The sequence below is a fragment of the Podarcis erhardii genome (assembly GCF_964252035.2).
Source record: "Podarcis erhardii genome assembly, chromosome: 12".
NCBI classification, from domain to species: domain Eukaryota; kingdom Metazoa; phylum Chordata; class Lepidosauria; order Squamata; family Lacertidae; genus Podarcis; species Podarcis erhardii.
In genome coordinates this window covers 45,285,441-45,313,293 of record NC_138513.1, presented here as the reverse complement: position 1 = coordinate 45,313,293, position 27,853 = coordinate 45,285,441, and the positions used below count along the sequence as shown (strand labels likewise).

Genomic DNA, 27,853 nt, shown 5'->3' with positions numbered 1-27,853 from the left:
ACATTAATAAAAATGATTTAACAACAAAATAGCTGTTTTCAAGCTAAAACTTTCAAAGACGGACTAGTATCATCCTATTATATGTGTTGCACTTTTTAAAAAAAGAAGTCTGAAACATGAAGATAGACAGCTAATTAATTAATGTTAAAAATGATTCTACGAAAACTTATATGAAGGCAGCTCATTAAACTTTTTTGTCACATTGGAACAATAAGAAAAATCTTCCCCAAAGCAGGTCAGCAACTTTTAGTTACCACTGCCACCCGCTGGTGACGGCACCATAATATATAGTAAAAAGTTTTTATTATATTGACTGAACCAAAAGAAAGCCAAAAAAATTAATTTGTACTTATGGGGTGCCTGCTGTGTTAAATTAAATGGGTGTCAAACCTTTTTACAAGGTCAAAATTATAGCTAGATTGTCTACATAAGATGAAATTCTAGAACTACAATATACCTACACATAATATGTAATACTTTCCATTAATTCTTAAACTGTAGTACAATTTAAACCAGGGGTGCAATTCACCAAAGTACTCCTCCTGTGAATGACCCATAGGCATTAATAGGTGGGTTTGAAAGGAGTGCTTCATGGACTGTACTTTCCAGGGTCATGAAAATGATATTGAGTCTTATTACAAAATTTAATTAGTGGCTAAGAGAAGAGATTTGTTAAATTAGAAACATATGCACCAAATACAATTTAAAATGTATATTTCTCTAAATTTAGAAACATTTTGCTAGTACCTCATCTTTCCATTCCTGCTGCTTTAAGATAATACCATATCATACACATAGTTTATTTGCTATATACACATGTACTTTCCACTGCTCTGAATAACTTTATACATATGCTATACAAGGAAAGGATAAATATTTGAAGGCAAACCAACTAAATTTTTCCCAAAAGAAATCAAGAAACCCAGCCATATATCCCTATATCATATATTTAAAACATGGTTCTCCCTGTTGCAAAGGTTTTAGGTAAGAAACAAGAGGCTGAAAAACAAAGTAGAAAGCTTACAAGGTACAAAAAGATTACTCTAGCTCCCATGCACCTCATCATATTCCAATTATGAGTTCAGAAGCTAAGGCACATTGGATGGCACTTGCAAAGCTCATCCACCTGGACACCGGGCCATGAAGTCAAATTTTAATTTAGTTTAGTTTATAATTTATATACTGTTTTTAAATAATATTTAAAGCAGCTTTCAAGAATACAATATAACAAATGATTTAATGAACCACTAGCAAAGTTGATCAGATGTGACAACTGTCCCATAACTTGGGGCAAGGCTAGAGTACCACAGGCTAGAAGAAAAGCAGATACGATGGCCCACTTACTCTCCTCCAAGACTCTTTCCCTGACCATGGGGAGTCAGAGCTCCTTTCACTCTCCCCTTTCCTCTGCCTTTTCTGTATGTGGCTCTTTCAGATATGCCCATCCGTTGGATCTCTGGCCATACTTATCAGTAGGTTGTTATCCAGAAGGAGGTCATTTCAGGCTGTCCAAAAGGAATCTTGATTCCTTGCCTAAAAACGGCCAACCCACTGCAGATTTGCTGCTTCCCTGTTCACTTTTAAATAAATACATACTGACTTTCATCACAGAGATGATGTAGCAAGGTAAGGAAGAAAAATATAATTGTAAAAAGGAAAAAAATGCATTCAGAGATCTCACATCAGTTTACGACAACATAATGTGATGTGTCTTAGGCTGCAATCCTGTACCCACTTGTTGAAGTAAGACTAGAACACAATGGGACTTTCTCAAGAGTAGGCAAGTGCAGGCAAGCGCTGTTAATGAAACCCAGAAGGATTTCAAGAATTACTTGGGAAGGAAAGGCTACATTATATCATAAGTAAAGGCTGTATTATATGAATATGATGTCAACAGTCACACAACAGAAAAAAACGGAAGAGTTAAGCAATGAGGGTAACCTAAATTCCTGCATTGTAGGGCGTTGGACTAGATGACCATTGGGTTCTTTTCCAACTCTACAATTCTATGATTCTATGATTTTAACTTTGCATCATCAGTGTCTGATCAAAATAAAAAGAAGAGAAAGTAAAGGTATTCTGTGTTATATTTCCATGATAATCTTCACAAGTCTTGCATATAGCCTTTTTAATTAAGAAAGTACAATAATCTAGTCAAAAGTCTTTTAAAAATAACATATATATGATCATATGCAGCTACAGAGTTGTGCTACTTAAGTATAATGTACTCTATTCAGCAAAACCTCAACATGGACTTAAGATTTAAATTGGAATTGTTAAAAGAAACCATTCAGTTTAAACTTTTCACATTCTGTTATACTGAAAACATTAAATGCATAAAGTCATCCAGTTCTCACTGTGTGCCATAACTGGCAGAACTTCTGTTAAACCAGCACTGTTGAGAAACAGAAACTTTGAATACTGCCATCTTTCTTCTATAAAATACTGCAATAAGTATTAGGTATTCCCATTTTTTTAATATGGGAGTTTTTCTATTTTTATATGATGATGCTTTAACGGTTGTGGTGATGTCACCTTGTAAGAAGGAGTAACAGATGGGCTGGAATGAAGACCAAAGAATTTTTCTACATCTGGATGATGATGAAGACTGTATGTGCAGTGGTTTTCTTTATAACTCCACCCACAAGTTCACATTTCTTCACATTTCACTTCTTATATTAGCTTCAACATTCATGTGTGTCTGTTGTTGACTGTGCTAAACTACAGAGAATGTTTCCAGCAAAAAAACCCCCAACAGCTTAGCATATTGTTTAAACTTCCTATTACACTTAAAAGGTAAAAAAGGTAAAGGACCCCTGACAGTTAAGTCCAGTTGCAGACGACTCTGGGGTTGCGGCGCTCATCTCACTTTACTGGCCGAGGGAGCCGGCGTTTGCCTGCAGTTTTTCCGGCCATGTGGCCAGCATGACTAAGCTGCTTCTGGTGCAACGGAACACCAAAACGAGCAGCGCACGAAAACACCATTTACCTTCCCACCACATCGGTACCTATTTATCTACTTGCACTTTTGGGGGCGTGCTTTTGAACTGCTAGGTTGGCAGGAGCAGGGACCAAGAAATGGGAGCTACCCTGTTGCGGGGATTTGAACCGCCGACCTTCCGATCGGCAAGCCCTTGGCTCAGTGGTTTAGACCACAGCGCCACACTAAACCACCGTGCAAACAACTGTTCATCATCTCACGTAGCAATTAACTCCTGTCTAGACTACTGAAGTGCATTATACATGAGGCTACCTTTGAGGACAGTCTGAATGCTGCTGCTTGTTAGGAGCATAACTTAGTTCTGAAATATTTTCACTGGCTACCAATCTGTTTCTCAGCACTGTTTGAAAATGATGGTGCTTACATCATCATCATTTCTACTACTACTACTACTACTACCACCAACACCAACACCACCTTCATGAATCAGATATTTATTGTTGTAGGACCTTTCCCTTCAGTAGGTGACAAGCACTGCCTCTGTTGCCCTTTCAGCACCTACTAAACTAGAGACTTTCCTCTTTCAACTAATTTTTTTAGATCTTGCCCAGTCTGCACTTGCACTGGAATTGTTTTAAAGATGTTTTAAATGTGGGTTTTCTTATTGTTTTATCACTTCTTGTTGGCTGCCCTGGATTCCATTGGGAGAAAAGGTGGAACATAAAATCAATAATAAATAAATAAAATATTGCCAGTTGGGTGGGAAACATTGGGCAGTTCTGAGCATGCAGTTCCTCCCTCCAATTCACCAGCCAGGGCTGTTGGTGCAGAGCCCTGTTTAAAAGGTAAAATCCCAGCAATTCCCTGTTTGGAAGATGGATGTGGATTCAGACCCAAACAGAAGGATTTTAACTTTTTTAAAAAGCGCTCCTCACAAGCAACCTGAGCTGCTTTGTGCACAGAGCACCGGATCAAATGGATGTTTCTTTATATGTTCCATAGATTTAATAGTATTTCTACCAAAATAAATTGTTTCAAAATTATTCTGCAGGAACTGCAGGAAGTAGGCTATTTCATTACTCAGTAAAATAATATTCTCAAAAGTGAAATAATGTACTTTCACTAACTTGTCCATACCTGTCATCTCCTTATAATAAAAAGCACTGGATTTGTTTTGAAGATACACTTAGGTCTGTAGTTTTGTTTAACATTTTTCAGCAGAACCTCTCTCCCATGAAGGGCAACTACGAAGCTTTCACTAATGAGTAATATAACTACAATATTTGATAAGAACAGAATTGACAGGTGAGTTCTTCCTAGATGTCAACTCCCCCCACCCCCCCAGCAAAAAAAGATAATAACTAGAGATATCTTAACTATTTCTATGACTTGACTAAGTCTATTCACCCCCTGGTAGCCATATTCCAAAGTTAGTTCCACCACTGAACCCTTCTGAAATTCTAAGTTAAGCCAGGGTTAATGAAAACATTCCCAATAAATATTCCTTCCATCCCAAAAAGCAATGCTTTCAAAAGCAAGCAATAAATCAGGAATCTAAATTGTCAGCATGCAAGAGAATTTACCTTAACGTATAAGAAAATTTCACGTAGATTGCAATCCTAAACCTAAATCCCACTAAATCCTAAATCCCACCAAACTCAGTAAGGCTTACTTGAGGAAAATCTAACAGTTTACAACAAATCAAACAAATCTGTTCAATAAGCTTAATAATTATCTAAATTGTTGTGTTATTTGGACAATTTATACCCCACTTATATGTAAACAAAACATAGGCATCTTCAACCACAAATATAAAAAGTATCAGAATTTCTATTATATGAAACACAACTAACAGAGCATCCACTTTAGTATAAAACAAACATAAAAATCAGCTAAAAAAATACAAGGAAAAGTCACAGTAAGCAAGTTACAAAATAGCCTCTAAACATCAGGAAGTAATAAAAATCAACTACAGAGTTTAATCCCGTCAATCAAACACATCAATATTCTAAACCAATATACAGTACTCAACCTTCTAATTCTAACACACCTTCAAATCACACTCTCAGTGCTCCGCAAGCCTTGCATCCTCAGTCAACAACACTCACATGTCTACACCATGAGACCCAGACAAACCACTCAAATTGTAATATCATTGCTAAATCTACCACTGGATAGAGAATTAGAACGCACTGGACCTCAGTATAGACATTTATTTTATATTTCTTTTTCCCAAAGGGAACTTGGTAAGCCTTTGCTGTGGTCAATGTCAGCAATGACATATCCCCCCACTCTTCATTATGGTAATAAAAAAAAAGGTATAGGACCCTTGGATGATTAAGTACAGTCAAAGGCGACTATGGGGTTGCAGCGCTCATCTTGCTTTCAGGCCGAGGGAGCTGGCCTTTGTCCACAGACAGCTTTCATGTGGCCAGCAGGACCAAACTGCTTCTGGTGCAACGGAGCACCGTGATGGAAAACAAAACACACAGAAATGCTGCTTACCTTCCCATCGCAGTGGTACTTATTTATCTACTTGCACTGGTGTGCTTTCGAACTGCTAGGTTGGCAGAAGCTGGGTCAGAGCAACAGGAGCTCACCCCATCTTGGGGATTTAAACTACCAACCTTCCGATCAGCAAGCCCAAGAGGCTCAGTGGTTTTGACCACAGCGCTACCTGCTCCATTCATTATGAAGAATGGCTGTAGGAAAGGAGATACAACCCCATTCCTTGCTGCCAATCTATATCAGGATTGTGCCCAGTTAACAGTGTTGTTTTACCTAACTCCTTAATTACAGCTTTCAATTTTTTGGCTTTACCTTTACTTTTTAAAGTTCAATTGTATTAATTTATAACATACAAATAATTAATATGATATTTTTTTTCAAAATTCCAGAAGCAGCACTGTTACCTACAGCTGGTCAAGAGCAACAAAATTAGAATCAGACAAAGTGTATTCCAGAAAAAGAATGGAAAAAAAACAACTTAAGCTAAAATTATGCCATTAGTACTTACAGTAATTTCCCCACTTTTACTGCCACAGGAATATGGGGAAGCTGAGCTGCCCACTTTAGAGTCACATCTTGATAAACGTGTAGAATGCTACTGTGGTTTCCAATTAGAGTGTTAACTACGGCTCCAGACACTACAATATATATGCAAAGAGTTTAGAACCAATCTGTCACTCAAATTGCTTTAAGCTTATACCATTTCTCCCTTCATGAGGCATAATAATAATAATAATAATAATAATAATAATAATAATAATAATTTTTATTTATACCCCGCCCTCCCCAGCCAAGGCCGGGCTCATAATATAATACTTTATCTATCTATCTATCCCCACACTGTACCCTGCAAATAACCAATTTCACCTAATTACAAGTGCAAAAAGGTATACAGAGTTTATGATTATTTTGCTTAAATAACAGAAAAAATTCTGGGAATATTATGGAAACAACCTAAATTATAGAAAATTTCAGTCACCAACAATTGTGGACAGCTGTCAACTAAGGCCAACTCTTCCTACACAGCTCAGACCCAAGTCTTCATCTTCCTTTGTCCTCTTGGTGTCACTTAACGCAGATCAATTCACCCTGCCGCATGGTAAGACTAGCCCTGATTAAACTATTATACTTCCAGTACAGGTGTCCCCCCACATATGTGGGGGCTACATCCCAGGCTCCTGTGTGCCTGTGCCTGTGAATATGCTAAAGTGGGGAACACCCTCTAAAAAGTCCCAAAATGCCCACTTTCCCCTGCTCTCCAGCTCTCTCTCCCCCCCCCCCATGCTCTCTCTTTAACTAGAGTTGAAGCTAAGAGATGGACTGGAGGCTGGAAGACGTGCAGGAAAGCTGATGTTGAACTACCCCACAACACATCAGGTGTTAGGCTAGGCAGCCTAAACAAAGCCCCACTGCGCCTCAGATCTCTGTGGGGCTTCCTCTGCCCTCACTGAAGTCCTTTTCAGGCTCCAGGAAACATCTCTTGAGCCATGAGGACTCTCCAACTCTCTTGCACTATTTCCTGGTATAAGTCTATTTATTTAATTATTTTCCGGTGTCAGACGTATATGCTGTCTCACATAAGTGTGCCTATATTTCATTTTAGTCACCTATTGCATTTGGTGAAATATCAGATGAATCCTAATTATGAAGTTCAAAACAGTATTAATCTGTTGCTAACGAATATAATGAGCTAAATACCTGATCACTTAATGTTTTGTTGGTAAATCAGAGACAGAATTATGCGCAAATAACACTGATAAATATCTACGTTGGATGTTAAACTGTTCAGGTAGTATAGTCTAAAATTGCTTATACTAAGCCACAATCTCTGCTTCCAAATTTCAATTTACAAACCTGAATATGGAAGAAAGCAACTTGGGCTGTGATCAAGCTTTTTAATGAATCGAATTTGTCCGTTATCCTTAAGGCAAAAGAAGTTTCTTTCCCCAAGCACAAACACACTGGAAACAAGTTGATTGACGGAAACAACACATATATCCAACGCTTGTTCTCCAATGTTTAAAACCCAGTCCACCTAAAGAAAAAATAAAATCAATGTACTTTAATCATATCACAAGGATGGCTCAGACTAAACTAGTTAAATATCTCACTGAAATCAAGGGGACAAATTTGTTTGTTTTTAAAATGTAACAACCTAGGCTGCAATCCTAACCCAATTTACCTGGCAGTATGTCCCATTAAATTCAACAGGACTTACTTCCAAGGAGAAAGTAGATCTACACTGTTGGTTCCCATTTATATAAGTTACAATGAAGTGCAACTAACTTAGTCTGGATACTACCCATACATAGCTAGCTTTGTTACAATGGAAGTTATAAACGGAATACAATTGTAAAGAGACTAAGTAAAGGTAAAGGGACCCCTGACCATTAGGTTCAATCGTGGCCGACTCTGGGGTTGCGGCGCTCATCTCGCTTTATTGGCCGAGGGAGCTGGGTCATGTGGCCAGCATGACTAAGCCGCTTCTGGCGAATCAGAGCAGCACACGGAAACGCCGTTTACCTTCCCGCCGGAGCGGTATCTATTTATCTACTTGCACTTTGATGTGCTTTCGAACTGCTAGGTTGGCAGGAGCAGGGACCGAGCAACGGGAGCTCACCCCATCACGGGGATTCGAACCGCCAACCTTCTGATTGGCAAGTCCTAGACTCTGTGGTTTAACCCACAGCACCACCCGCATCCCTCTAAGTACAGGGTGTCATAATCTGCCGTGCTAACACAGGAGTTAATATCTTGACTACGTAACATCAGTTCATTTTGTGATTTGTATTGTTTTATTTCTCTTTGCTTTATTGGTTGCCATCAATACCACTCAGTTCAAGAAAGGCAACACTCCAGCATGCCAGGAGGAAAATAAGAAAGTGCTGTATAGCATGCATCCCATTGGTACAAATCAAAGAAGATACAGTGGTGCCTCGCAAGACGAAATTAATCCGTTCCGCGAGTCTCTTCGTCTAGCGTTTTTTTCGTCTTGCGAAGCAAGCCCATTGACGGCTTAGCGGATTAGCGCTATTAGCGACTTAGCGGCTTTTAGCGGCTTAGCGGATCAGCTGATAAGCGGCATAGTAGCTTAGAAAAGGGGGGGGGAGGGAAAAAAACCCGCAGGAACTCGCAAGACATTTTCGTCTTGCAAAGCAAGCCCATAGGAAATTCGTTTTGCGAAGCGCCTCCAAAACGGAAAACCCTTTCATCTAGCGGGTTTTCCGTCTTGCGAGGCAACCGTCTTGCGGGGCACCACTGTAGTGCCCCGGTATAAATAATGTGAAGTGGGGTTTTTGTTTCCTTTCCCCATAGCAACAGTGCTTCAACAAAAGCTACATTTTAAATGCTTTCAGCATCTCAAAACTTAGCTGCTCTCTTGCCCCAGTTTCTTTATGTGATGAGGAGCCTTTTTCAGGAAAATCAAACACAACCATCATTGCTGGGATGGGGACAGTATCAACAGAAGTCCATTAATAGAGCTGAATCCTTCACAACTATAAACTAATATTTTAAATCCTTTAGAATATGGAGCATCACTGGTTATCCATAAGAAGCAGCAAATTTACCACAAGTCTTTTTCCTGACCCACGCTTTTGTTGCTCATTTTCTTGGGTCTCAGCGTCCTTTGCAAATGCAAGCACTTGGTACCTATTGAAAAAACAAACAGTATCTCTTTAAAAAAATTAATACTTTCATATTGAGAAATTACTTCAGAGTGCATAAAAAAACCTGATTTAAACCTATTTTCAAGACTCCCATCCTTTATTCTTATGAGATGGAATAATTGCATTTGCAAGTATGACTTAACAAATAATTTAAAATGTGTCTTGCCTGGATAGCCCTCAATCAATCAATTCAGTTTATTGCGTTTTAGCAAACAGCCATTACACGCATAAAAATAATAATAACAACAATACTGCTACTAATAGTGGTTTATAATTCTACTCCCCAACTTTTAGATGCTAAATCATTTCCCATAGCGCCTTTAAATTTGTTACACGATTTTGTAGATCCTTAATAAGAAATTTGGATATTCTAAAGGATATATACTTCTCAACATCAGACAACAGAAAACAGGTCTTTGCAAGAGATAGCCTTCCCTTCTACGATCTTAGCAATGGGCGGATGTAGTTGTTTCCAAGAGCATTATAAAAAGCACATTCAATGAGTACATGAGTTGTGTCTTCTATTGACACAGAGTTACAGCTGCAAATTTATATTTTTTCATATTTACATCTTTAATGAGAATATTGACTTTTATTTGATTTCCAGCCAAACATATTCTTTTCAACAAATACATTGCATGCGCAAAAGAAAGTTTTTTTAACTGGCTGGGTGGGTATGTTTACTTGTTTTTATCTTAGGGAAGTTAAAGGTTTTAAAGGTTTTCTATTGTTGATATTGGAGAGGTAAGGAAAGGCAGACTATAAATATTTTAAACAAAGAAATGTGTGCAAACAAACATTTCCCCCTACACTATGGGTTGGATCCAGACATAGTCATGGTCAGAATAGACCCAATGGAATCAATGGAACATTAGTCTGAGCATGACTAAGACTGGATCTAAACCCATGGTTATGTGCAAAAAAAATCTAAAGCAGCTCTTGGACATTCAGGGATAGGAGTGAAAATGAGGTGTTTGTGTACTTTTTTTAGTACTCACTGCTGTTGGAATTTCTAGGATACCTAGATGTAATCACTGCCAAAACGAGTTACCTACCTGAGCAGACCATTAAATCAGTACAGTGGTGCCCCGCAAGACGAACGCCTCGCAAGACGGAAAACCCGCTAGACGAAAGGGTTTTCCGTTTTGGAGGCGCTTCGCAAAACAAATTTCCCTATGGGGTTGCTTCGCAAGACGAAATGTCTTGTGAGTTCCTGCAGGGGTTTTTCCCCTTTTTCCCCCCTTTTCCCAAGCCGCTAAGCCGCTTATCAGCTGATCCGCTGATGAGCCGCTTCTCAGCTGATCGCTAAAAGCCGCTAAACCGCTAATAGCGCTAATCTGCTAAACTGTCAATGGGCTTGCTTCGCAAGACGAAAAAACCGCTATACGAAGAGCCTCATGGCACCACTGTACAGTGTTTTTTGTTTCAGATGCATCCTCCCTAATACTTGACCATTTTGATGTAAGTAAACAGTAAAGGGCAACAAATACAAAACATGTTACATGTTTGACATTTCTACGTACTTGTAACTCTCAACTTGCCGGCAGGAAGAGACAGTAATGAAGGAATCTGTTCGAGAGCTATATGTCAGCGGACCAGGAAGAAGAAAACCAGGTAGAAAACGGCCAAATGAATAGCTTTCTTGTTCAAATAACATAAGCATTCCATCCACAGACTGTATACAGATCAAGTCACGACCTAAATAAAAAGGAAGCAGTGTATAAGGTCTTCCATTTTGCAGGAAAATAGGCTTAAAATTGAATGTACATGCACATTTCCTGAACACACACTACAGAATCACTTGTACATCCTTTGAAGAGTATGTAACTGAACACAACCGACTACTGCAAAATTATTAAATTTATTTACCAATATTTTTCCAGCACAAGAGGCAAATGAAGTTCCTAGGGCAAGGAGTCCCACATTACAACAAGAAATGTCCTCTTGAATGTCTTGCCCTGTGCTGTACCCCAAGTTTCTTACTGTTTCTTATGAAGTGTAAAATTTTATGTTGCCTAAGTTCTTAGTACAGTGGTACCTTGGTTTAACAGCAGCTTAGTTTATGAACAACTTGGATTAAGAACGCTGCAAACCCAGAAGTAGGTGTTTTGGTTTGTGAACTTTGCCTTGGAAGCAGAACATGTTTCGTTTCCTGTTGAGTGTGTTACATTTGTAAACTGAGTCCCCCGCTGCTATGGGAAAGCACGCCTTGGTTTAAGAATGCTTTGGTTTAAGAACAGACTTCCAGAACGGATTAAGTTCATAAACCAAGGTACCACTGTATTGGGATTGTTCCACCCACCTACCGACAACCTTGTGCAACAATGTGTTTTCTGTTTGTGTTACTCTTAGGGAGCAAACCAGGCCTAACAGGCCAGGGTCATGATTAATAATAATAATAATAATAATAATAATAATAATAATAATAATAATTTATTTATACCCTGTCCATCTGGATAGGCAGGAGGGGGGGAGTGTTGTTTGCTTTTTTCTGCATCAGGTCAGCACTGCTGAGTGACCCAGGGGCCAAGGTCACCCACAAATGCCCCTTTTCACGTTTTCCACTGGCTACCACTGGCAGAAGCACCATCAGCTACAGCTACTCCAGAGCTCAGGCCTCCACTACAGAGAACGCCCCCTTCCCAGCAGAGAGAGAGAGAGATGTGGTGCACCCTAAGCCAGGCATAGGCAAACTCGGCCCTCCAGATGTTTGGGGACTACAACTCCCATCATCCATAGCTAACAGGACCAGTGGTCAGGGATGATGGGAGTTGTAGTCCCCAAACATCTGGAGGGCCGAGTTTGCCTATGCCTGCCCTAAGCCCCACCATCAACATTTGGGGGAAAGCATAGAATTGCAGCCTAGACAATTTAAAATAAAATACCTTATATAAAAAGTTATAGTTCACTTAGAAATTTCTCAGTTTGATTTGGTTCATTTATTCAATCTTGAGTCCCTAACATACAAACGAATGTATCTCTGTTTTATGGAAAACTCTTACTGTAGTTGCAACATTGTGCAGTTATATTACTAATGTTCTAACAAAGGAGATATAGTTTCAAGCAATTCTCCACAAACACATCAAACCTTCCAAATTCAAATAAAACTGCCTCTTCTGAAAGAAAAAAACCTCTTATTAAACATAAGGTGCATTATCTCAAAGTGTAAAAGTTATTTTATTCTTTTACTGACTGTTGATCGGAAACACATTTCCATTATACCAAGAGCTTTAATAAAAAGAGCTAGCAGTCTGAGTTAACAAAATCATAAATCAGCATATTAAAAAGTATTTCCATCACTTTTAAAAAGAATCCTGTTTCCCTTATTAAACATGAAATAGAATGAAACAGCACATTAATCATGACATCTAAAGGAAGGAAGCTAACCAATGAAAAATAATCTTTTCATATTAGAAAATGTATATATCATTTTTATTTTACAAAAAATAATCTGAAGTGTAGAAGTCACAGAAGTATAGTCCAAAAACAGTCATATTACAACATCACCATTTTAAAAAAACCCCTCAAAGTAATACCATTTTTTCTTTTGCATTTTCTCTACAACTGTAAGTGAAAAAGACCAAATATATCATATCATTAGATTCTACTCCTTTAAGCCTCTGCCTAGAAGTTTCCCTGACAGCTTAAATTTGATTATTTGTTCCCATCACAACACATTAATTCATGATATTTTCAAGTTAGTTTCAGATTTCCAAGTAGTGGTAATTTTAAGACTTTCCTGTTGCTTTAATAGTAAAACTCATCCATCTTTCTAGGAAATGTAAACTCTTTATAGTTTACGCCAATGAACAAATGCTTCCTATTACTAAATTCAATAATTTTAAACAGAATTATAGGTTTAACATGTAGAATTCTTAAAGCATTTTTGAACAGATGAATTGTTTTAGAGTTATGACTTTCCTTAAGTTCCTACAACAGGACACATGTTTTTTAAATTATAGGACAGGATATGTGGCTTCTGTTCAATTTAGATTTTATTGTTTATAACAATAGAAAGTGTTTGTTTATATTTATTTCCATATAAATACATACACTCCCATAAATGCATAGCCAGTTGTTGAAATTTGGAAGAAGAAAAAAAACTTGTTAAATAGCAAGTACTTATCTAATCCAAAAGATTAAATAATATAGCAAAGTTCTTGATTCATAACAGTTCCTCTGACATTCTGATATGTAAGGAGTTCAGCTGGGTAAATATGCTAAACCAATCAATAATAATGGTTCAAGTCAACATTTGGTGGATTGCTTAAAGTTCCAGATACAGTGGTACCTCGAGAGACTTCAGGTTACAGACGCTTCAGGTTACAGACTCAGCTAACCCAGAAATAGTACCTCGGGTTAAGAATTTTGCTTCAGGATGAGAACAGAAATCGCGCGGCGGGAGCAGGAGGCCCCATTAGCTAAAGTGGTATCTCGGGTTAAGAACAGTTTCAGATTAAGAACGGACATCTGAAACGAATTAAGTTCTTAACCCAAGGTACCACTGTACCCCAAACATATGAAAATTCCAACAGCATATGAATATTCAGAAATTAATCCATGCAAATGTATACAGTACATAGGAGACTAACAACAAATCTAAATTAATCTAAATTAATAATTTTTTAGCTGCAATGAACACTCACTATGAACATTATTATTATAGTGGTACCTCGGCTTAAGAACAGTCCTGTTTAAAAATGATTTGGTTTACAAACTCCGCAAAACCAGAAATAGTGTCCCGGTTTGCGAACTTTACCTCGGTCTAAGAATGGAAGCCGAATGATGGAAGGGCACCGGTGGTGGGAGGCCTCAGTAGGGAAAGCCCACCTCGGTTTAAGAACAGTTTTGGTTTACGAACAGACTTCCGGAACAGATTACCGTAAGTTCGTAAACCAAGGTGCCACTGCACTATTATTATTAATAGTTTATCAGAAAAATTTCATTGATAAAAAGATAGTGACAAAAAGAGAGAAAATGCTCAATTACATTTCCATACATAATACATAAGTATTTGTTGTTGCATAGTCGTTTAGTTGTGATGTGTATAATCTTATCCTAATACACATATAGTTAGTAAAGGTAAAGGTACCCCTGCCCGTACGGGCCAGTCGTGTCCGACTCTAGGGTTGTGCGCCTATCTCACTTAAGAGGCCAGGGGCCAGCGCTGTCCGGAGACACTTCCGGGTCACGTGGCCAGCGTGACGAAGCTGCTCTGGCAAGCCAGCACCAGCACAGCACACGGAAATGCTGTTTACCTTCCCGCTATAAAGCGGTACCTATTTATCTACTTGCACTTAAGAGTGCTTTCGAACTGCTAGGTGGGCAGGAGCTGGGACCGAACGACGGGAGCTCACCCCGCCGCGGGGATTCGAACCGCCGACCATACGATCGGCAAGTCCTAGGCACTGAGGTTTTACCCACAGCGCCACCCGCGTCCCTATAACACATATAGTTATCAATAACATAATACCATTATATTTATCCCAAGAAAGTCTGTGTCTATAACGTGTCCATTCATATGTTGCCAATATTGTCATGTTGTCAAGCCATTGATTAAGCGGAATCATTTCTCTATTTTTCCAATTCATCAGTGTCAGCCTCTTGGCCGAAAACCCAAGGTATACAATTAGTGCTACAGAGCATTACAGACATACATTTAAATATGTTGATATTTTAGGAAGCATGCTCTGCATATGAAATATAGAACTGCTTTTTAGTATACAATTTGCTAAACCAATTTCCATGTCTATAAGTATACAATTCAAAGACTCAGGATAGTTTTGTACATCAGCATTCTTACTTCTGCTCAGTTATTCTTCTGTTTGTCTCCATCTAATGGATGGTAGCAGGATTTCATTACAATATGAACCTTGCAGCCTTCAAAGAATGTAACAGAGAGAACAAATTTAAGGACGGACACAAACTTGGGAATTTCAGTCCAATGAGAAAATGATTGGTTTCTGTAACCTTCAACACTCCAAGGTATTCCCCCCACAAAATTAGCTAAATTCAAACATAATTCAGGTTGAACAGTAAATCTACAATCAAACTCAAAATCCTTTTCAATTTAAGACCTCTAGTCTCTATCAATAACACCTGAAAGGGGCCCTCTAGTGTTCTGGCATACATCCTAATGCTTTGCTCTTTTCTTTAAAAAAGAAAGAGTGGGGGAGATATTTCCATTTCCTCTTAAGTTACTGCTGAAGTTAAAGAACATGGGTTACCTGAGTGATACTAGTGACTTCTTCTAGCGATTTTTTCCGTAACAAAATGCCAAAAAAGAAAGATTTTGCTACCCAATGGAAATAGTGATCACAGTTCTCAACTACTGTTTCATTGGTATGATTGTTTTGGTCTTCCAAATCAAAACCACATGAATTGAACTTATGTTCATTTTTCTAAAAACAGTGATGGACTTTGGGTTTTCAAATTTCAGCGGCAGCCCTGTGCAATGCCAAAATTCAGCATCCCCCACCTCTCACCTTCCATTGTTTGTCACTGTTGCAGCACTCTCTGCGCTACCCTCTTGGCTCCATACCCAGCGTGGGTGAACTGTTCATGCTCCCCTAAATCATAGAATCATACAATTGTAGGGTTGGAAGGGACCCCAAGTGTTATCTAGTCCAACCCCCAGTAATGCAGGAATAAATTCGCCTCTGCTAAAAGGTTCATAGGATAACATCGTTTGGGTGGGGAACGGTTTTCATTGCCCTTCTCCTGCACCCTTCATTTCAGCCCATTCCCACTCCATAACTCAGTCCACATATGCCCAGCATCTCTTTGCTAACCTCTGGCCCTGCCTCACTCCCTATGACAGTTCCTCCATCTTGGCACACACAGGGCAGGAATGAGTCTAGAGATGAAGGTCCAACTCCATTCTTTGCCCACAACTGCCTTGATGCAAGGTCAGTGAACAACATAGTCAGAACAAAACATTTTAAAGTGTGCAACCAGAAACAAAATCAGATTTCCAAAAGTACATTTGTGTGGTTCAAAAGTTCCATTCATTGTTTTGCTGTACTTTATAATGACTGATAACAATGGGACAAGTAAGTAGTTCAGGTTCCTCTAGAATCCCAGATCCTGATCAGACCAACCTATTACTCCCTCTCCTGCCACAGACACATTGCACAGAGGATTCCATAAAATTCCACAACACAGAGGAGTTCTATCAGAACTATCAGAGTTCTAAAGGTGGTGCGATGCTAGAAAATATCCAATACAGTCATACCTCGGGTTACGAACGCTGCGGGTTGCGTGTTTTCGGGTTGTGGACCACGCTGAAACCGGAACTACCGGAACACATTACTTTTGGGTTTCGGCGCTCGCGCATGCGCAGAAACACAAAACGACATCACGTGCATGCACAGAAGTGTCGAATCACATCACGCGCATGTGCAGACACAGCGCCTCAGAACGCTGCGGGTTGCGAACGTGCCTCCTGCACGGATCATGTTCGCAACCCGAGGTATGACTGTATGACATTCTTATGGCAAAGTTACATGAATTATTTGTGTCTATAATCACAACACAGCAGCTAGTATTGTACTTAAAAGAAAAGAAACCTCCTTAAAGCTTTTCGAAGATTCCACTAAATACAAAAAAGACAGTACTCCAGAACAAAACTGAGTTTTAAAAGAGTAATCTTCCTCTGAATTTGTTTCTTGGAACAAAATGGAGACCATGCCCTGCTAACAATCACTGAAAGCAATATTCGCAACCTGCTGCACCAAAGGGGATGAGATTGGAAGCTTCCATTCACAGTTTGTAACAACTACATTTTCAGTTTATGGACTAAATGAGAAACTGCAGTTTGTTACAAACCAGCAGTGGAAGCTTCTACTCACCTCTGGTTGGGCAGGATGAGATGAAATGGAGGGTATGCACAAACCCAAGACACAATGGGCCGTTGTTATTTCTCAGCAGACAATGTTTAAAAGCTGTTTACATTAAGGGTTAAGTGCCATTCTGCAAAGAAGTGGTTGATAAATCATAGACCAAATTTATATCTCTGTCTAATTTAAATAGAAGTAAAAGATACACTTAAACTTGCAACATAAAGCTTAGATGATAATCTTTCTTTCTGGACTAGCACCTAATAAAAACCACCCTTGCAAAATTGTGGAAAAGTAAACCCCCAGTCTACCACTCTTATAAGTTTCCTGTTACAAAGCTGCATGGTTTTTACATATGTAGTACTTTGTTATTAAGAAGAATTCTTCCTCATAGCACCTTCTTTGTTGTAAGTCTGAAACATGCTTTGCCTCCAGGCTGAACTATAATAAAAGTAAAATGGATTCAGACATTTGGCTGAGAAAAGCTGGCTTTTCTATAGCCTTTCTTCCCCTTGTAACTTTTTTCTACTGTTTTAAAAATACAATTGTTTTTATTATTTCTCTTTTGTTTTGCTGGATCCATGGATTAACATAAAACAGATGTGTAATTCTGGGAGCGGTTATATATATTTTTAATAGGGTAACAGTCCTTGTGATCCTTACAATGCTACTTGTGTTAAGATTTTTCAGAGGAACCATAAAAATGCTATATCCCATTCAATATTCACTTTCTGAAATAACAAAAACCCAGCTTGTCCCCTTGTTACAATGTGCCATGGCACTGGGCAGATTAAGGGGAGAACAGAACACTGACACATCCAGCTGTACCTCGTATACCATGCTTTGCCTGCTATTTTATATGCATCATCTGATGCGGACCTTTAGCATGGAGTTGCCAAAGATACTTGATTGATTCTCACAATTGGCTAATCCACCGTAACATTTTACTATTATCTTGCCGTGGATCATAGTTTCATTTTAAAAAATCAACATGTGATAAAGCTACTGCCCAACACAAATTTAGCAAGTTTCAAGTGCACTCAATGATGACAAATCACCAGTATGAATCATTCATAAATCTGGGATCACTAAAGATCTCCACTGTGGTGTTGCTTGACAAATTATTTTCATCACATTAAATCCTATAGCTGGTGCAACGAAACCCATATCGAGTGTAACGTATATTATAAAAGCAAATTAATCACTAATTATGACTAAAGGAATACCTAGCCATAAGAAATGAAGTCTGCATAGCTAGAGTACAGATCCTGTATGAATATGCTGGCAGAGCACAAGGAATTGGTTTAACTAATCTTTGTATGGTACTTACAACCTAGTTATTTACACCAGATGTTATACTAAGAATGTACAACAGCACAGAGCTGGTTTTTCTATTCTCCAAAATTCTTGATTTTGGCATTAAGCCTCAGTTGCAAGATAAGAAAGCAAATGGTTACAGCAATGCCGTAACAAAAAGAGGGGCAACTTTTATGACATGTTTGGGGGAGGGGGTTATTGGCTTTCCTTTTTGTTTTGTTTTATTGTGTATTATTTATTATGCTGTCTGAGCTTCCAGTGACAGAGCTGGATCCATAAGCACCCCCAAATTCAGAAGCTGCTCCTTCAGATGGAGTGCAACAACTTCCAAGTTCGGCAACTGTCCAATTTCTTAGACACGGGAACCACTCCCCCACAATGCCTCTGTCTTGCCAGGATTCAACCTCAGCTTGTTTCTCCCTCATCAATTTCACTACTGCGTCCAGGAAATGGTCCAGGAATGACATGGACAGACCGCACAGGTGACCTCAGTGGCTCCGAGTACTTAGTATCAACTTTAGTTTGTGCAACAGCTACAACCATTCTTGAACAAGGATAGCTTTGCCACAGTGGTCCATACATTGCTAACCTCATGATTAGACCACCATAATGAACTGCATGTGTGGAACACTTTTACCAGGTATGGAAGCTACAACTAAGGCAAAATTAAGCAGCAAGGCTGCCCGGCATTACAGTGGTGCCCCGCAAGACGAACGCCTCGCAAGACGGAAAACCCGCTAGACGAAAGGGTTTTCCGTTTTGGAGGCGCTTCGCAAAACAAATTTCCCTATGGGCTTGCTTCGCAAGACGAAATGTCTTGCGAGTTCCTGCGGGTTTTTCCCCTTTCCCCCCCTTTTCCTAAACCGCTAAGCCGCTTATCAGCTGATCCGCTGATAAGCCGCTTATCAGCTGATCCGCTAAAAGCCGCTAAACCGCTAATAGTGCTAATCCGCTAAGCTGTCAATGGGCTTGCTTCGCAAGACGAAAAAAACGCTATACGAAGAGCCTCACGGAAGGGATTAATTTTGTCTTGCGAGGCACCACTGTACTCATGTTGTGGCAAGTGTTGAAAGATCTGCAAGGGGTTCTAACTACCATGCCAAGTTCACTGTATCGTCGTTGAAATTTACAGCCGTGGACAACCTGAGACCAAGATACCTGGCAGATTGCCTCCCCCAGTACAGACCAAGGCAATGTTTAATGTTTGAGGAGACCCGCTGGTTTGCCAACCAGTGGATTGTCGCTTGATGAAAACATTCTTGGTGACAGCATTCACACTCTGGAATGCTGTCCCTTGGGTAATTCATGAGACAGAGGCAGAAATTACCTTTAAATAGTCATTACAAATACATGTTTACTATGATTGTTAGTTTATATATATATAGTACACTGCTCGGTTTTGTTTGTGATATGGAGTTATGTTTTCTTTTTATCCGGTTTAAGACATTTTATTGAATGCTGCTGTATTTTTATGTAAACTGCTTAGAGATTTTTTATTATATTAAGCAGTATAAAAAATTGTATAAAGGCATAAAGTGATCGTATTGATAGGCCATCCCCTCATTCCAGGTGGAGACCAGGACTTCTGCAGGACCTAATGGGGCAGGGCTGTTGACCAAGTCAGCAGGGAATTATCAAAAGATGATCATCAGAAAATCATCTTAATCCATCTGCCTCCTGAGACGGACCACGTTAATGGATTGTCCACCCCTGTGCAGCTTATGTAGTCATAGAGTCAAAACTGATTAGGCCAACAGACATTTCTAGCTCACCCACAGATCATCAATTCCCAAACTCTGTACAGGAAACCAGATTCAATGTGCGTCTTGCCACATGTGTTGGTCCTGACACTAACTGAGACAGCCCCATGGTTAACATGCCAACTATGAACTCCTGAACCGGTCCTGATTATTCTGGCACTGTTCACAAGGAGATGCGCACTTTCCTGTACGTTCATTGCCTATGACTGAAACAAGGGGCTATATTTTTAAACATTTTTATTTCATTTCAATTCTGGCTGAAACACATCAGAGACCTCTAGTGGTTAAATGTGTTAATGCACATCACGTAAAACTGTAATTCATATTCTACCTTATGTAGTCAGAAGCAGGCTTCTTGCTGTACAACTAATATTAACATGAAAGGATCATATTATGGCCAAAAAAACAAGTACAGGAGACGCTCCACTTTAGAAGCTCACCTTACAATTTGTGGAGGACAGACAGAATGATGGCAGAGGGGCAGAGCTAGTGCACTCATCCTCACATGTTAACAATGTATCAGAAGAACTGATTCACTCTCACATATTCTAGCAAATGTGGCTGCTCTCATAGTTTTTTAAAAAAATTATTCTACCTCTAAGGAAGTATGACCACAAGACAGGCAAACAGCATCATCTTTTGTACGTAGTAAGGAGGCACTAGGGACGCAGGTGGCGCTGTGGGTAAAACCTCAGCGCCTAGGACTTGCCGATCGCATGGTCGGCAGTTAGAATCCCCGCGGCGGGGTGCGCTCCCGTTGCTCGGTCCCAGCGCCTGCCAACCTAGCAGTTCGAAAGCACCCTCGGGTGCAAGTAGATAAATAGGGACCGCTTACTAGCGGGAAGGTAAACGGTGTTTCCGTGTGCGGCTCTGGCTCGCCAGAGCAGCTTCGTCACGCTGGCCACGTGACCCGGAAGTGTCTGCGGACAGCGCTGGCTCCCGGCCTCTAGAGTGAGATGAGCACACAACCCTAGAGTCTGTCAAGACTGGCCCATACGGGCAGGGGTACCTTTACCTTTACCTTTAAGGAGGCACTAGTCTCATAATTCACAGTGCAATCCTAACTAAGCCTATTCAGAAAGAAGTTCTGCTGAATTCAGTGGGTCTTACTCCCAGATACGTGGGGTTAGGATTGCAGCGTTAATCACTTTGTCATAAGATGTCCTTGATTCTGCCTCCTAAAACAGTCAAAATCAGGAAGAGTCTGCATTTTGTCAAAATTACATATGAGTTCTATAGATAACATAAAGTAGACCAATAATAATATAGAATTTACCTTTTATGCCTCCAAATGGCCCATAAGTCATGTTGCAGGCTGTTCTCTGAAGATTGTGCTCGTACATGCGCTTTAGCTGATATTGGTTCCCATGGTCAATGTTTCCCAGGCTTCCTATTAAATATAGAGAAGGTATCATATATGTAGGATTTTCCAATTCCTGTGTTAAGTATGTTGCCCAAGATATTGTGCTGTGATTATATTGCAATTGTAGACTATTGTTTTAATAATGATAATTATGTTAGGATCAAGATTCCATTGAGTTATACTTTACACCGTAAAAAATGTCATATTTGGAGCATGCCAGAATGCTATACTTATTATTTGATTTATTATCAAATGTATATCCTGCCGTTGCTCCCAAAGGAGCCCAGGGCGGCAAACACAAACAATATAACAATTAAAATATATAAAAACAAATTCAGTACACATGCAGACTGGGAAAGGTCTTTACTTAAAAGGCTTCTGGGACAAGGAAGCTCTTCAAGAGAAGCCAAAAAGACAGCAGAGACAGCACCTGTCTAATATTTAACAGGATGGCATTTCAAAGTGTATATACATATCAAATGATCTAAGCAAAGTGAGATACGTTTTCCTCACACAATATGTTAATTGCTATGCCAACATTTTAATGTTAAGAAATCTCTTTCTGTTCTTCTACTCTCATCGCCACATGTCCTTTACACTCTGTCAAGACAGGAGAGCATCTGTTTACCAGCCACTTGGCATACCCATGGTGAAAATATAATGTCAACATATATTATTACTGTACAATATTAATGTCAATTCATACTTAGTACTATATTCATTATTTTGGAACTCATCTGTCTGACATGAATTTATATTTTATTTTAATTTTTATATATTGTGGCCTTCCACAAGACTAAGATTTCTAGTTGGGGCTGCAGTTCTCACAGTTAAGATATATATTTGCTACTTAAGGCACTGGCCTCATTTGGCATATATTTGCTACTTAAGGCACTGGCCTCATTTGGCAAAGGAAAGCAAACCTGGAAGCCTACAGAACCGCTAAAATACTGTCATTTACTAGTAGGTTAGTAGACTCACTCCCCTATTATGTTCTCCAGTTATATTCTCTTTCAGGTCTTAAACCAAACTCCTTGGTGAGCTTGGGCCATCCTATTTATGGCCCTTTTCTAGGTATTATACCTTTCATTGCTTCAGACATGCCTCTGGAAAACTATGGTGTGCATAGGATGCTGATCACTGGGCTGCTGTCAGAGCAAACTGTATGTATTTTAATTGCTGGCTCTAAATGTGTTTTAATGTATTTTAACTATTCCTTTTACCTAGTTTGTTTTTATTACTTTGTATTTACTTGACAAAAGTTACTTTTCAGTAGCACAGAGACAAAGAGACAAAGTGGGCGAAGACCAATCCCATACTATACACCTTTTTATAATTTCAAAATTAACTTGGTATTAGCAGATCAGAATATGCAATTTTTTACTTGTGTGGAGAATAGAGAAAGAGAAAAAGTTGTCACCATAATCTGAAGAGCCCCCCTTTTTTACCTGAGACAGCATATACACACAATTTTTTAGGGTGTAATACAGCCAGATGTAACAGTTCTATACCACTGCAAAGGAGGAAAAGAATAGAAAATATGAGTCAACCATTAAGAAAAGTAAATTACTCTGAGGCTAATAAACTAGCAATAATTCTAGTAAACTTTGGTTAAAAAGCTGTGCTATATAGCAGACATGAAAGAGTTTTCACACTCAGTATTTTTGACATGTTTGTATTTGCATGTTTATGCCTGTCAAATTATTAGCAACTTTTAAAATATATATTGTCTTCACAAGTATTAGAAATAAAATTATCACTTATCCTTTTATGATATGCATGCAAGACAGTTGCCTTTCTACAAGAAGACAGAGGACACAAGGGACAGCTCTACAGTAATCAAACAAGTACCCAGTTGTAGACAGCAGTGGCAAACATGCAATATTCTTTGAAAAGATTGAAAAAAGAGAGAGTTTGCTTGCAAACTGGCTTATATTAATTACATTATATTTCCTTTGGCACTTATTTATTATTGTCATTGATTATTTTAATATTTAAACTGCCCTCCAGATGAGGGCATCTGGAAATTTTAAGGGTCATGGTTTTTCAGACAGCTGCCCTTCATCTAGATCCTGGTGTTCCAGTTGAAGTAGCTTCTGTAAACTACCACCATTGGGTTTAAACTACCACCATTGGGTTACCTGAGAACCGTCCTGCACCATAGAGGAGGATCTAGTTCTTTTTTTAAAAAAAAGTTTTGTTTTTTGGTAGCCTGTCTTTGGTAGCCTATTTGTAACAAAGCTATTTAAACTGCTTTATGAAGTTTGCCTATACATACCATAATTAATTAAAAAGATAAGTATTATACATGGTTCAGATAAAATGACCTTGAGGATTGGGAAAATGCTACAGAAGGACAACTCCAAAAAAACAAATGTGCCAAAATCCATATTTTGATTCCATATATATAATTGTTCCAATATAACCCCAAGGCACTTCATAAAATAAACCAGGTCAATCCTTAGAGAGTAAATTGACTCCAATGATAAACTCACTCAGAGTTTCCCAATTAATAAGATCATTAGCGGCAACACTGACTGTTTACTTACGAAACAAATTTTCCTACTTCCACTTGAAGTATTGGCTCAGGTAACTGCACTTCCAAGAGCAAATCTTCAGCTTGCACAGCATCTCCAGGTTTTATAGGATGGGGATTGTAGATTCTAAGGAACCCTGTATAACTGCCCACAATTATTTTATCTGAAAAACAAAATATTCAAATACTAAGTGAAGCTTACACAAATGAAAATGTGGTGACTCATTATTCCTACACAGGATGGAACTTTAAGGTTGCAATGCAATGTATGCTTCCTTGGGAATAAGCTCTACTGAAGTCTGTGGAACTTCCATGTAAACACGGACAGCATCAAGCTGCATTTAGAGTTCCAGAATTAAATATCAATTCTAAGCACATCTCCTCAAAATTAAACCTTTTTAAGCTTAACAGTAAATGTTTCCCACTAAATATGCTTGGGATTGCAGCCTCTGTGTAGAGTTTCACAATAATTTTAGTCCGTTTACCTTGTCCACTGCTGCTATTGTCAACATTTGCAACACATAAGCATCCTTGATCAAATTCTTCTTTGTTGCCCACCACTGTAGACCACCAGTCACGGGCTTTAAATAAAGACATTCTCCTTCAGCCCTAGTGAGAGGGGGGGGGAAACAAGGTGATGTAAAATCCACCTAATTTCACATTCCAAAGGGGGCTTCAAAAGCAATTTGAGATACACTATAGATGCAGGCAGGTGGGCAGAAATCCTTCACGGGGTGAAGGAATTATAAATCATGGCCACATACAGCAAATATACACACCAAACTCTAACAACATATGCCACTAAATGTTAACAACTAGTCGCTTTGTTCTTATTTATTAAATGAGAAGCTTAATGACAGTATGATCAAAGCAAACAACGGGTACTGTGCTGCCCATGGAATCGTGACCACTGCAGTTGGGTAGAATAAGCTATAATAATGTATATTTATCTCTCAAACAGACTAGTAGAACAATCTACCTTGTACAATTGAAATTTCCTTCAAAATCACCTGGGACAAACAAACAGAAAAAAAAGCCCAGAAGGAGCTGCTAATATTTCTATGTCATTCTTTAATCACAGTATCCATAGAGCCATGTGTGAAGCTCAATTTATGCAATAGAACTTTCCTGCCCCTCTTTCCCACTGTGGCCTTGCAAGGCTGTTCCTGAAGGTTGATGGCCACTCTGGAACAGGACTCAACATGATATAAAGGGCTGCATTTGGAAAGGCAAATCAGCAACCTATTATCCAAAGGTGTGCGTTCTGCTCAAGCACAGAGCTATTTTGGAGCTTAGCATATGTACACTGAAGGTGCTATATAACAAATAATCGCAATTCACTTTATTTCCAGTGTTCAGGCTGTGAGTGCCATTGCTTATGTAGCCAAAATAGTACATAAATGAAGTCACACATCCATGAGAGGGAGGAATCTGTAAAACTGGGAGAACACCAATGTTTGCAGGAATACAAAATATTTTTACGATAAAAGATGGGGTGGGGACAAACCCACAGACAATCCAATGAGGACTGAGCCATGGGAGACTGACTGGCTGACAGTGAGTAGGAGTGGAGAGGAGCATCATGGCAATCATGAAATAGGAATGAAGCAATATACAGGCAGGCATTTATTCCTCTACTTTAATCGCCTTGAATTGCCCTTATGACACAAGCTAAGGAACTGAATCCAGTCAGACACAAATAGGTTGCACTAATACCTGCCTGCAGTTAACTGGAACACAGTAAAGGAAAAGAGGCTAGAGATTCAGTAATCCTTGCCTTAGCTTAGCAACACTAGGTTACACACATTAATGCAAGTATTTACAGCAATGCAAGCTAAAAACACAATTTGCCAGCTTCTTCAATACTCTTATTGTGCATTGGAAAGACCTAAGGAAAGAAATTTTTTTGCATAAACATCTAAAGGACAATATACGTCCCTAGGCATATACAGCGAACATCTCACTTGTCTCAAAAGAATGCAAAAACCTTTTAGGAAATTGCTCAGTTTGCAGTTAACGTCCTGAACATTCTGAATGAAACAGGATTGTCCACCACATAGAGGTATTCCCTAGACCCTGGTGTTGTAGAAATAGTACACACAGGTATATCTAGTTTCCCGTGCATGAGTTTTGTTGTCATTATGCTTATTTATCCCTGCAGCCCAACCCTAAGCATTTTTACTGAGAATTTGCACCAAGTTCCATGGGACAGATTTGCAGGAAAGTGTACACAGAACCACAACCTTAAGGCGGCAGTCCTACGCGCTGTTACTTGCGAGCTCACCTGGACACACTGAATGGGTTGCAAGGCTGCTGCCTTTATGCACACTTCCTACCTTGGGAAGTGAGACTGGCGGCATCTCTGAGAAAAAGTGCACAGGGCAATACTGTGCAATGTCTCCAACAGCAGATCTTCTACTTTGCACAGTACAAGACCCGAGATGGAGCTCATTTTATTTACTTGATTATTATTAAATTCATTGAATTTGAGGGAGAAGAGTCGGTGGAAGAAGACTGGAAGAGATTTAATGATTATCTGCAGAAATATTGTAAAATTATTGAAAGTTAAAATGATGTTGGATTGAAATGAAGCGGTTTTAGCAACAAGATTAAAATGAATATGTAAAAATAGATTGATAACAGATGAAAATATAAAGTTATAAGGTATTAAGATATTGGATTAAGATTAAAACAAAGAGGGAACTAAATAATGTGAATTGGAATACAGAAAAGGGATGTGTGAGGGAGTCAGGGAAATAAGTAAAGGAAGTATAAGATAAAGAAAAGAAGGATTTATTTTTAAGTGTTTTTTCTTTTCTTTTTTTGTATTTTGTATTTTGAAATTTTTCCCGTGTATTTTTGTATTTTTCTTATCTCGTTTTCCTTGTTATTTTTCTTTATTAACCTTTTTTGTTCTGTAAAACCTTAATAAATATATTTTTTTAAAAAAAATTAATTCACTGAATTTGTATCTTGCCCTTCAACTGAAGATCTCAGGGCTGGTTCACGGCATAGACACACAAGATAAAAACACAAAATACGGAACAGTAACGAAAACTCAACACTCCTCCAAACACATCTGAAAGGATGTAGGGCGTTCACTTACCTGACTATTCCCAACGTTGGGAAACCCTTTTCTTCTCCTCACCTGCGCCCTCCCCCCGCAGATCCACAGCAGCTAGCCGGGTGCGCATTAAGGCGAGCGCCTCATCCCGAGACTCCCTCACGCAAGAGCGCCGTTTGCCTGTCAGGGAGGCCGAGACAGGGCGCCGACGTCCTGGTCACAAGCACCCTCTCGCCGCGCTACCTTTGGGGCAGGAGGATGCTAACGGGACCCATGAGGGAGATAAGCAAAGACGCATATAAAGAGAGAGAGAGATGGATAGGGGAGCGGGAGGGGGGGGGACTACGCCAAGCAGAAGCTGTTATTACAAGGAAGGAATGGGGGGGTGTCTGTTGGTATACGGGGCGCGCGGGGGAAGGACGCCTCAGGTACTCCCTAGCCCGCTCTGCCCGCCGCCATTTTGGCTCCCGTTGTCATAGCGCCTCAGCAACCAACGCCGGCCCCGCCCCCTCCTGCAGTCCGAGAAAGGCGCTGAGGAGAGAGCAGAAACGGCACAGCAGCTGCGTTCTAGGAGACGCAAAGCATGCTGGGGGATGTAGTCTCTGCGAGCCTTCGGTTGGACTGAACTATTAGGAGGAGAGGAAGCGCCCAGCGTCCGTCCCAGTCCCCTGTCTCGCCTAGCGGCGTAAAAGGACCCACCTCCCTCCACAACCTCCTCTCCTAATTGCCGGCCTTTTGTCTCGCGGAGGAGAGAGAGAGAGAAAAGAGGGCCACCACCCCCGTCCCGTAAGTCGGAATGGTTTCTCCCGCCTCAACTGTCAAGAGAGAGAGAGCGCGTGGGGCCAACGGCCGCTCAAG

At 39.6% G+C, this 27,853-nt stretch overlaps 1 protein-coding gene across 5 annotated transcripts in view; it reads right to left on the bottom strand.

Annotated features, from left to right (window-relative positions):
- BBS9 (Bardet-Biedl syndrome 9) overlaps positions 1-27,789 on the bottom strand; it is a 227,669-nt gene extending 199,880 nt beyond the window's left edge. For 2 of the 5 annotated variants that reach the window (XM_081834760.1, XM_081834759.1), the window contains exons 1-9: positions 27,038-27,786; positions 24,417-24,540; positions 23,945-24,095; positions 22,844-22,908; positions 21,309-21,422; positions 10,641-10,815; positions 9,019-9,100; positions 7,304-7,484; positions 5,958-6,087 (exon numbers count right to left, since the gene is read on the bottom strand). In XM_081834760.1, the coding sequence (XP_081690886.1) occupies positions 5,958-6,087; positions 7,304-7,484; positions 9,019-9,100; positions 10,641-10,815; positions 21,309-21,422; positions 22,844-22,908; positions 23,945-24,095; positions 24,417-24,528 (1,010 nt within the window). In that variant the 5' untranslated portion in view covers positions 24,529-24,540; positions 27,038-27,786. Of the gene's footprint in view, positions 1-5,957; positions 6,088-7,303; positions 7,485-9,018; positions 9,101-10,640; positions 10,816-21,308; positions 21,423-22,843; positions 22,909-23,944; positions 24,096-24,416; positions 24,541-25,651; positions 25,673-27,037 lie in introns of those variants that run through there. The other 3 variants (XM_081834757.1, XM_081834761.1, XM_081834758.1) reach the window with 3 other exon arrangements.
- Positions 27,790-27,853: the final 64 nt, after the last annotated feature.